General features: G+C 40.2%; 2 protein-coding genes across 2 annotated transcripts; one reads left to right on the top strand and one right to left on the bottom strand.

Moving 5' to 3' along the window:
• Nucleotides 1-1,890: 1,890 nt before the first annotated feature.
• Nucleotides 1,891-6,806, top strand: LOC138908315 (uncharacterized). Its single transcript, XM_070198973.1, has 3 exons — nucleotides 1,891-2,000; nucleotides 2,525-3,551; nucleotides 6,800-6,806. The coding sequence occupies exons 2-3, from the start codon at nucleotides 2,542-2,544 to the stop codon at nucleotides 6,804-6,806; spliced, it is 1,017 nt and encodes a 338-aa protein (XP_070055074.1). The 5' UTR covers nucleotides 1,891-2,000; nucleotides 2,525-2,541.
• A 1,287-nt stretch (nucleotides 6,807-8,093) lies between these two features.
• Nucleotides 8,094-9,287, bottom strand: LOC138908316 (uncharacterized). Its single transcript, XM_070198974.1, has 2 exons — nucleotides 8,766-9,287; nucleotides 8,094-8,645 (listed from the first exon to the last, which is right to left on the bottom strand). The coding sequence occupies exons 1-2, from the start codon at nucleotides 9,285-9,287 to the stop codon at nucleotides 8,094-8,096; spliced, it is 1,074 nt and encodes a 357-aa protein (XP_070055075.1).
• Between the last annotated feature and the right edge of the window lie 2,285 nt (nucleotides 9,288-11,572).

Raw genomic sequence — 11,572 nt, forward strand, 5'->3', positions numbered from 1 at the left:
AGCAACTAGGCTTGCATGGTCTACAAACTCAGCCTCTACTATAGCAGCAGAGGTAGCATCCTTAAATTTCATGTTCCAATTCTTCCTGCCAACAGAAAAATTACCATTACCATCTCCAGGAAATGATTGCCCATGTTCCAACCTTTCATCCTTGAAACCTTAGTGGCATGAACCACCATTATCAACACAATAATGCCTTGAAAGTTCTACAACAGTTCTGGAAGCTAGACTTGTATGTTCTGCAAACTCAGCCGTTGCTTGAGCAGCACAGGTAGCATCCTTAAATTTCATATTCCAATTCTGCCTGCCAACAGAAAAATTACCATTACCATCTCCACGAAATGATTGCCCATGTTCCAACCTTTCATCCTTGAAACCTAAGTGGCATGAACCACCATCATCAACACAATATTGCCTTGAAAGTTCTACAATAGATCTGGCAGCTAGGCTTGAATGTTCTGCAAACTCAGCCGCTGCTTGAGCAACATAGTTAGCATCCTTAAATTTCATGTTCCAATTCTGCATGCCAAGAGAAAAATTACAATCTCCAGGAAATGATTGCCCATGTTCCAACCTTTTATCCTTGAAACCTTAGTTGTATGAACCACCATCATCAATAAAATATTGCCTTGAAAGTTCTACAACAGCTCTTGTAGCTAGGCTTGCATGTTCTGCAAACTCAACTGCTGCTTGAGAAGTAGAGGGAGCATCCTTAAATTTCATGTTCCAATTCTTCCTGCCAACAGAAAAATTACCATTACCATCTCAACGAAATGATTGCCCATGTTCCAACCTTTCATCCTTGAAACCTAAGTGGCATGAACCACCATTATCAACACAATATTGCCTTGAAAGTTCTACAATAGCTCTGGTAGCAAGGCTTGAATGTTTTGCAAACTCAACCGCTGCTTGAGCAGCAGAGGTAGCATCCTTAAATTTCATGTTCCAATTCTGTCGGCCAACAGAAAAATTACCAGTACCATATCCTGGGAATGATTGAACATGTTCCAACCTTTCATCCTTGAAACCTAAGTGGCATTAACCACCATCATCAACACAATATTGCCTTGAAAGTTCTACAACAGCCCTGGCACCTAGGCTTGCATATTCTGCAAACTTAGCTGCTGCTTGAGTAGTAGAGGTTGCATCCTTAAATTTCATGTTCCAATTCTGCCTGTCAACAAAAGAATTACCATTACCATTTCCAGGAAATGATTGCCCATGTTCCAACCTTTCATCCTTGAAACCTAAGTGGCATGAACCACCATCATCAACACAATATTGCCTTGAAAGTTCTACAACAGCTCTAGCAGCTAGGCTTGCATGTTCTGCAAAGTCAGCTGCTGCTTGAGCAGCAGAGGTAGCATCTTTAAATTTCATGTTCCAATTATGCCTGCCTACAGAAAAATTACCATTCCCATCTCCAGGAAATGATTTTCCACGTGGACTTAGTGGAGGCATGAAGAACATGTTGCGTCGTGCCGCGACGTTAAATCAGGCGCTTCTTGGGAGGCCACCCAAGTTAGTTAGTTTTTTTTGTCTCCCTTCTTTTCGTAAGACATAGATTTTATTCAAGAAAACGAGGCGGATGCGTCGCGTCCCCCTCAGCAAAAAAAAAAATTGACGGGCCAATTGCTCAAGGCAGTGAAGTCTGCCTATCGCGCCCGTATCGCGTCCGAAATTTTTTTTGAAGGAAAACGAGGCGGATGCGTCGCGTCCCCCTCAGCAAAAAAATTGACGGGCCAATTGCTCAAGGCAGTGAAGTCTGCCTATCGCGCCCGTATCGCGTCCCAAATTTTTTGAAGGAAGACAAGGGGATGCGTCGCGTCAAAGCTCGCACGCACAGGTAAGTAATATATATTTTAACACATCTTAAGATAACCTATTCGAACAAAAACGTTTCTTGCGACGCATCCACTCGTCTCGTTTTGGCGACGCCTACGAACGCAGAACAGAATTCTCTCATCGAAATTGTATCGCAATAAGATCAAACGCGACAGGTACGCATCATCCTCTTCGTTCTTCCGTTGGCTTCTCTCCAAATTCGTCTCTCCTCCCTCCTTCAATGGTAGCAACAAGTAGGTTTTGCAATTTCAAGATTTTTAGGGCTGTCGTTCTTGGTAGTTGTAATGGTTGAGAGATGATAAACTATAATTCCCTTCATCTCGTCCAACTTTGGGAGGGTAGTTGCACTGCTCAACTGATAGAATGAACTAGGCACACTTGTTGCATACCACATGTTCGACGAATTGTCCCTGAGAAAAATTTAGGCGTCGGTGAAGTCTGAGTAACCGAGCAACATTGGTGTATGCTTGAGAATAAGTGTGGGGTCGAGTGAGGGGCTATGTGAAATTGAGTTTTTGAAGAAAGTTATCACATACTTGCTGAAAGTCATGAGCTACAATTCCATGAAGAGTGAATGGCATGACTTTACAAATAAATTGAAGTCTGCAAGCTGTCGCAATTGCTTTCAGGCTGAACTTCGCTGTTTCATCTGCTAATTGTTGAATTCTTTGCATTGCAGGTACTTAGATTCGTAAAATGACAGCAGCGAGTAAACCATCCAAGCAACAAGACAAAGATGGTAACAAACAACCGCCCAAAAAGCCTACCGGAAGGGCAGCGGGCGGTCCAAATCCACAGAAAAAGAGGAAGCGGACGGAGAAGGAAATGGAACTGCTGCCTAGGCAGTTAAGTGATGATTCAGAGCAAGAGGAGGAGGAAACATTGGTCCGGAGGACAGTGAAGAAGGGTATTACACCAAGCAAAGGAATAGAGATACGAGAGCCTGTGACATACCAAAGAAAAGCTTCGAGAATGAGTGCTCCAACTGATAAAGGGAAGGAGAAGATTACTACAGAATCTGAATCCGATTCCGATTCGGACAATGACCACCTACAGATCAACATGAGTGATGAAGACGAAGGTGAACCCATAGACCGAGTTGATTGGGAGAAATACTTTGTTAATGAGAAGGCATTCCGAGCCTATAAGAAGATATTGGTTTCAAAGAAGTACATTCCGGAAAAGCCGATAAACATCGGACCACTTAAGACAAAGTACTCAGAGTTTCTCCAGTCAATTCGAGAGGTGCAAAAATGGGGACCCATTCTGAAAGGTCATGGCAAAGCCAACCTCACCATTGTTAGAGAGCTCTACGCCAATTGGCGTCACGCACGGGGAAACATTGTGCGAGTAAGAGGGATAGATATTAATGTGTCAGCTGAAGCTCTGAATAACTTCTTAAGGGTGCCACACACACTCACTGACAGGTTTGACGCCATATGCAAAACACCAGATTATGCACACATTAAGTCTGTCCTATGCCCTACCAGGAAGGATGCAGAATGGAAGCATGGGAGTATGGAGTACCACTCTATAGCAAAGGAATTCATGAGTGCGTTAGCACGTGTGGCTCTAAATTTCATTTGTAACCGACTGCTGCCATGCCAACATAAAACTGATGTCCCTCGTTACCGCGCACTCGTATTATATGCTTTATTAGAGGGGATACCACTCAACTTCGGAGCCATCATGCATGATCAAATGCAGCGAACCAGGATGAATTACAAGTGGAGGCTGTTCTTTGCTAATACCCTAACGGCTTTTTAACAGAGAGGGGAGTACTATGGGACAAGGAGAATGATGACATTGAGGCTAAAGCTCCAGGACCATATGATGTCACTCATGTTCTAGAGCCGAACAAGGGAAGGTCTTCTAAGCTCACCGTCCAACAATTATTTGAGCATATGCAAGCAGATATGCAAGAGAACAGGGCTGAGCTGATAGCGACTCGTGTCGAGTTGAGTGCCACCAGGGATGAGTTGAGACAGACTCGTGCGGATCTAAGCCGAGTTCAGACCGAGCAGGCCACGATGATGAAGGAGATATCATTACTCCTCAGAGCTCTGGTTCAATGTGCAGGTACAGACATCTCCCAGCTGATTGCATCATCCACTGCCGGACCATCCACTCCTGTTCCTCCCATAGTCACCGAGGCTCCACTCAACAGGCCTATTGAGGTCGCTGTAACACCTGATACAGAATCAGCACCAGTTGTTGATGATAGGAATGCTATGGATGCAGATGCTCCTCCACCTTGACTTCAGGGAGTCCTTCTCACCCTACTTTACCTTGTTTGTGTGCGTTGGGGACAACGCACAATCCTAAGTGTGGGGTGGGGGTGATTTATGTTTGATGTATGGATGAATGTACTAATATATTCACTGGATTAATGGCATAAAATAGCAGTAAATTCATCTATATGGAGTAACTATCAGTTTATCTATCAGTTTATCATTATTCAAAAAAAAAAAAAATAAAAAAATAAAAAAAAATATATATATATATATATAGTATCTTTTTAGGTAGTAATAATCCCCTGTGGTTTTTCTTTGTGCCTCGGTTCTTTTCCATGGGATGTAGTTTGAACCGGGTAGTTTTTTTCTTTCCGAGTAGATTAGGAATTTAGGGAATAAAAGGAGGAAGAATGATGAACCTAGGTGACCTTGACTTGGTTGATACTGGCATATTTAAGCGTTTACATATGTAATATCTTCCCTTCTCACTCTGAAATTATTGATGATGCCTTGTTAAAACGGATAGCATGTTTTGTTGCAGCCTATTTCTCATTTTTCTTGACTTGTGTTCACTTTGCGTTTAATGCTTAATATCTCGTTGCTCCGTGAATACTTGCATTGTTTGAGAGTCGGAATGTGACCGTCCTTAGCGAGTCATGTGCCATGTGTGGTGAGGTTTTTGTGTAGTCCATGTAATGTACTTGTGTCTAGAACTTGCCCGGTATGTGAGTTGAAGCGAAATTTTAGGTGATGCTCGGTTTGAAAAATGATTTTAGGCTTTCTTTGATCTTTTTGAGCTTATTGCTTATCACAAATAAAATCTATCCCTAGTTAACCCTTTTGAGCCTGTAGACCTTTTATTTGGTACCCACATTACAAGCCTATACCCTTTTTATTCTTAATTGACATTGTTTTGATCCTTTTACCTCTTAAAGCACTTTAATTGTTAGATGAGCGCTAAAAGAAGTAAGAAGGGACTAAGTGTGGGGTGACTTTTGAGTGGAACCAATGAAAGAAAGAAGGGTGCACTTATTTTGTAAAATAATACGCCACTAGCGAAAAAAAAAAAAAAAAAAGAAAGAAAAATATAGAGGAATAAATTGTTGTCTTATTCTTGCTAGTGGGTATGAATTAAAGTAGTGCTTAAAGAAAGAGGAAATATTGTTGGGGTGATATTATTTGTGAAATTGAAGTGGTGTTGAAGAATTTGCGCTTAAGTTATTTGATGATGTGTTAAAGTGCTTAGGAAGTTGAGTCACTATTCCTTAAATATATCCTACCCGTCCCTTAGCCCACATTACAACCATGAAAAAGTCCTAATTGATTTTAGATCGAGCGAGCTTACATTAGTAGAGATTTACATTAAGGGCAAGCCTATGGTACCAACTGCATGCATGCGACTTCTTTTGTGAGAGTGAGCGATTTTCTTTGTGAGCATGAGATTCGAATGTGTGGATTGATTCTACTCTCTTTGCTTTTGTTGTGAGGGCACATGGTTTCACGAGGGATAGGTAACGTTATTAGACTTCTCTATGATGTTGGTTGTTCAAGCCATGAGTGCATTGTGACATTGAGTCGGTTTTTGAGGTTAGGATTGTTGTGAGCATGTTGTCTTTGTTCGAATATGTTTAAAGAAGGGCATAAGAAAAGGGAAGTGTGTTGATGCATAGTCTAGAGCCGAATTGTAGCAAATAACCACGGTCATAGGCGCAGTGTGCTTTGAACGATAAGAGTTTAATTTTGTTTCGTCTACTATATGATGGTTTGTTCGAGGACGAACAAAGGTTTAAGTGTGGGGTAGTGATGTTTGGCATATTTCGATATGTGTTAATGTTACTTTACCCATGCTTTAACCACTTTTTGATGTTATTTAATCTTTAAAACACCCAACATGGTGTAATTATTGGTTTGATGACTAATTAAGTTATGTGTGACGATTTAAGGTGTTCGGAGTGCAAAATATGAAGAAAAGGTGGTTTAGCTAGAGGAAGAAGGGTTGGATGCGTCGCATCCAACCTAGGAAAACATCATCCTGCATGCAACCTTAGCAGTGAAGTTGTGCCATCGCGTCCGCCATCGCGTGCGAAACTGGGAAGTAGAAGTGAAGCTGGATGCGTCGCGTCCACCATCGCATGCGAAGCTGAGAAATAGAGGACAAGGTGGATGCGTCGCATCCGCCTTCGCAGGCAAAAATTGAAATGGAGGACAAGGTGGATGCGTCGCATCCACCTTAGCATCAATTCCTGAAGCCGAATTGGACTAGGAATGGGAGAGCTTTGGCCTACGACTTTTGTACGCAATATATAAGCTAAAAACGCCTCTTTTAGGTTATCTAACATATTGGGAAGGGGGAAAAAGCCACGACAAAGCTGTGGAGGCCGGAATTCATCAAGTTTCATCTTTCTCCCACCAAACTTAGTAATTTTTATGTTTCTTTATATGATTTGTTGTTTGGCTACCATGTCTATGTGGAGCTAAACTTCACGTTCTAGGGTTGTGGTTCTTTCATGAATATTGTTATTCGGATATTGATTTTGACTTCTTGATTTATCATATTAGTTTATTTATTCAATCTTGCACTTAATTATTTAATTGCTTGATCACCAATTGATGTAGTAAATCGATCAAGTTTCTGGGCAGCTTTCTCTTGCATATCCCATATTTAGACGTGTGATCTCCAGTAGTAATCTGTGGTAACCATTGATTGGAACCATTCTTAGGATGTAGAACTAATAAGGTGTATTGGTGTTTTGCAACACAATGCACCCATTGTTCCCATATTCGACTGCCAAAATCCCCTGTCGATTAACTTTCTGGGAAGAATTTTACATGTTTCCATGCTTATGCCTACTATTAATACTCCTTCAAGGGAATGAGAATCAACTCCTAATACCACCCTTTGAATTTATAGCAGATAGCAGGACACAGATACAGTAAAGATCCCTGCAAAAAAGAACACAAAGTTAGTATAAAAAAAGATCATCATCTCCTCCTCCATAAGGACTTGAGTATGATGATCTGCAGAAACATATAGTTCTGCACAGCTATTCGCCTGGCTCCCTGTATATGATGTCAATGCTATTGGGTGCATTAGCTTTCTGCACAACACACCCCTTGATCCTGTTAACTCCTAACTGCATTCAATCCTCATTGCTTCAAGTAACCATATTTCTCCAGTTGTTTCCAGCCTGCTACTCCACCTTATTATCTCCTCTCCTCCTAATTTCTTGCTACTTTTACTCTTAGATACGAGTATTGTAATTTGTCATTATTCACTATCCTCCTCCCTTGATTATCTAGCTCCCAAAAATAGTGAGCCTCAATAGATCCAACATCTAATGAATAATTAGCTAGATGATTAGCCAATCTATTTCCCTCCCTTAATGTATGGGCCACTATTACGTTGATCCTTGCCATCATTTCCTTAATCTCCTCTACCTGTGTAGTAATGGCCCATGGCACACTCCATTCTCCAGTTATCACATTTTTGAGCATCATTGAATCAGTGTGAAGCTCAATAAGCACATAGGCATTTTTCACACAAAACCTCAAGGCTTCCAAAATTGCCTTTGCTTCAGCTTTAGTATTTGTCCCTTCCTGTACCTCCTTTCTACATCCATATATTACATCGCCCTCCTCATTTCGTAGCACAAAACCAATGGAACTTATTCTAGGATTTCCCTTAGAAGCCCCATCTGTATTAACCTTGATCCACCTTGGACTTGGACATTCCCGCATCACCTTAGTAACCTTCAATTTAGGTATATAGGCCTTCATCATATTCAGCAGTTCTGGCCATTTATGTGGCACATTCTGCAGGCTTGACTTTCTAACTCTAACTCTGACTTTCTAATTCTGGCCATATTGCATAGTCGTAGAAACTTGATAGATGACTCTACTTATAGATACAGCATCTCCATATTTGTAGTTGTTTCTTCTCTTCCATAACTCCCACACAATAACAGCTAGTAAAGCTTGCGGAATAGGCTGCAATCTAGGAATCACATCTGTAGTTCAACACTTAGTCACAGTCTGATGAAATGTAATCCCATCCAATGCAATACTTGCATGCCCAAGAAAATATTTCCACACTCTATTAGCAGTATATGATGTAAAGAAGAGATGCTGCATTATCTCCTCCTTTGGTTCAGCACAACACCAGCATTTAGAAGCCATTAGGTATCCAACTCTCTTGAAAAAATCATATAAAGGCAACTTATTTCTCCATACTTTCCACATGAAGAAAGCAATCTTGAAAGGCAGACCTTTCACCCATATTTTCTTGTAAGCATTGGCAGGTTTATTTCTTCTTCTCAAGTATTCCCATGCTGACTTTACACTAAACTCTCCTCTTGTTTCCAGCATCCATTGAGGCTTGTCTAGAACATCATGCACCACTGGAGGCTTCATATGCGGAAGAATATGCTCTGCAAATTCTTCTGGAAGTATCTCTAAAATTTTATCTGCATTCCAAGCACTATCATCCATCACATCATACACATTATAGACTGTTTCATCTACTCCAAACTCTGGAGGAACAAGGAAATATAAAGCCCCCAGTCCCGTCTAGTTATCAAACCAAAAAAGAGAGGATCCCATCTTTGGATACCAAGTAATTTGGTGTTCAATTAAATACCTGCACTCCAACATCTTCTTCCAAATCTAAGACCCCGTCCTCCATGGTACTATCACTGCATTTAGTTTCTTGCAATATTTCTGACTCATAAAGGCACTCCAAAGGCTTGGCTTAGTTCGAAAATTCCACCATAATTTATAGAATAGAGCCTTTGAAACATCATGCAAAGATCTAAAACCAATGGCTGCCTCATCACATGGCATGCATAAATTATTCCAAGAAGCCCAATGTCTACTACTGCCACCTATAGAACTGCTCCAGAAGAATTGAGCAAAAATCTTGTGCAATTTATTGATGACATTATTTGGAGGATTAACTGCTGATAGTAAATGAATGAGCATGCTTTGAAGCACATGAGAGATCAACACTGATTGACCACCTATGGATAACAATTTACCCTTCCATACTTGTATTTTATCCATCACTTTAGTGATAAATTCTTGATAGTAATCCATTTTCCTCCTAGCGTAAAAGATAGGATATTCTAAATACGTAAATGGAAATTCCTGTCTACCAATTCCAGTGATCCTTTCCACCTTTGTAATTACCTTCATGCTAGCAGAATGATGCATATAAATGGTTGATTTACTCTTATTCACCAACTATCCGGATGCAACTTCATATGCTCTCAAGACCTCTATTACCAATTGTAAAGAAATAGTGCATGAAGAGGAGAGGATAATGGTATCATCCGCATATGATAAGTGATTGATTTTAGGACTCCACTTAGGTAATCCAAATCTACAAAAATATGGATTCAAATGCAAAACATTTAAGCCCCTGGACAATGCTTCAACAGCCAAAATGAATAAAGTCGGTGAGACTGGATCCCCTTGCTTGACACCTCTAGTTGATTTGAAAAAACCATGAGGTTGTCCATTTATGAGTACTGAATACCAATTATTTGATATAATTCCAAACACAGGCCCTATGAATCTCTCGCTAAACCCCATCTTCCTTAATACCTTTGTCAAAAATAACCAAGAAAGTATATTATACGCTTTGGTCATATCAAGCTTAATAACTACATTAAGTCCAGCCTTAGTTCTTAACCTAATGTCCGTTATAATTTCTTAAGCTAGAAGCACATTTTCAACAATGTTCCTCCCCTTCACAAATCCAGCTTGCTCCTCAGATATTATGTTAGGAAGCAGTCCTACTAACCTCTCATGTATCACCCTTGAGATGATTTTGTTGGTGAAGTTGCTAAGGCTTATGGGTCTTATGTCTGAGAATGTTGTCACCTCTTTCTTCTTTGGCAATAAAACCAGATTTGTGTGTGTAACACATTTGGGAAATTCTTGGCCATTGAAATAAGCTCGAACCATATCAAAAATGTCATCCCCAATGATATCCCAGCAAGCATGATAAAAACTGTCTGTGAATCCATCTGGACCTCCTGCACTTTCTTCGTTAAGACCATAAACAACTATCTTGACCTCCTCTTTAGTTGGCTGTTTGATAAACTCTGCATTTTGTTCCATCTCTATCAATCTCGGTACATGATCAATTATGCCAAGTGTTGAAGGGACAGTTGTTTCTGTCAACTGATCCTTGAAAAATCGAACTGCCTCCACAGCTATTTCATCCTCTTATTCTATCCAATTTCTAGCACTATTTTGGATCCTTTTGAGCTGGAGTCTTTTCCTTCTACTATTAACCTGTATATGAAAGAACTTAGTGTTTCTTTCCCCATCCTTGAACCATTGCATTCCTGACTTTTGTTTCCAGAATTCTTCTTCAATAGCAAGATATCTGATCATTTCTGCCTGCACCTTTTGTAGTCTTTCTCTATTCTCTTGTGTAGGAAATGTCTCAAATTAAGCTTCATGAACCATCACCACTTCCTCCAAACTAGCTATCTTCTGAAATATATCACTATATGTTACCCTACTCCAAGCTGTCAATGCCTTCTTCAACTTCTTTAGTTTGTGGTTAAACATGATAAACGGATTGGCACTAAAGTCAACATGCCAATTCTCCCTCACTACGTCTTTAAATGTATCATTCTTGACCCAGAAATTGAGAAATCGAAAAGCCTTTTTCACTGGAGCAGTTTCAATGTCACACTTCAAAAGCATAGGGCAATGATCCGATCCTATCTTTGATAGATGTGTGACTTCCAATCCATGAAAGGTTTGTTTAAATTCCATATTAGCTAAACATCGATCAAGCCTTTTAAAAATTCATTCCTCATCTGCTCTTCCATTCTACCATGTGAAGATGCTACCTTTGAAGCCCAAATCAGTGAGATTGCAAGTGTTTATGCAATGTCTGAAGTCATCAATCTCATTCAAGGACACGGGAATCCTCCAATTTTTTTTCCTCATCCCATATTACATTAAAATCTCCCCCAACTAGCCATGGGACAGTCATATCTCTTGCCATTGCATATAGTGAATTCCACAATTCAATCCTCTCAATAGCATTACATTTTGCATAGACCAAAGTAAGAATGAGTTCCACGTGAGTTTGAGTGTGGAATAACCTCAATGTCAACTGCTGCACCATGTCGTATAAGATAGTAACTTCAAATACCTCATCAATAAATGCCCATATCTTGTTTGATACATTTGCAATCGCCTGTGCAAAGCCTATTTCCCTTCTATACCTCTCCAATTTTCTAGCTTGTTGCATAGGTTCCATGAGTCCAATGAACTCAAAGTGATGTTGTCTATTCATTGTGATAAGCCTCTCAAAGGCATGTTTAGTCTTCACTGACCTAACATTCCAAATAATTGCATTCATTACAAATTATTTGATTTGGTTAGGGTTCTTATTGTTTGGACCCCAATTGATGGAACAATGGAGTTATCTTTTATTGGTTTCTTCCTCCCTTTAGCTGCTGATTTAACCT

This window comes from Nicotiana tomentosiformis, chromosome 3 (assembly GCF_000390325.3).
Source record: "Nicotiana tomentosiformis chromosome 3, ASM39032v3, whole genome shotgun sequence".
NCBI lineage: Eukaryota > Viridiplantae > Streptophyta > Magnoliopsida > Solanales > Solanaceae > Nicotiana > Nicotiana tomentosiformis.

Excerpts from the sequence above, each read along its gene's own strand:
- LOC138908315 (XM_070198973.1), top strand. The coding sequence starts at position 2,542 with ATGACAGCAGCGAGTAAACCATCCAAGCAACAAGACAAAGATGGTAAC.
- LOC138908316 (XM_070198974.1), bottom strand. The coding sequence starts at position 9,287 with ATGCATCATTCTGCTAGCATGAAGGTAATTACAAAGGTGGAAAGGATC. Across the intron at positions 8,646-8,765 it reads AGAAACTAAATGCAGTGATA|ACGGGACTGGGGGCTTTATA; the intron begins GTACCATGGAGG and ends TTTGATAACTAG.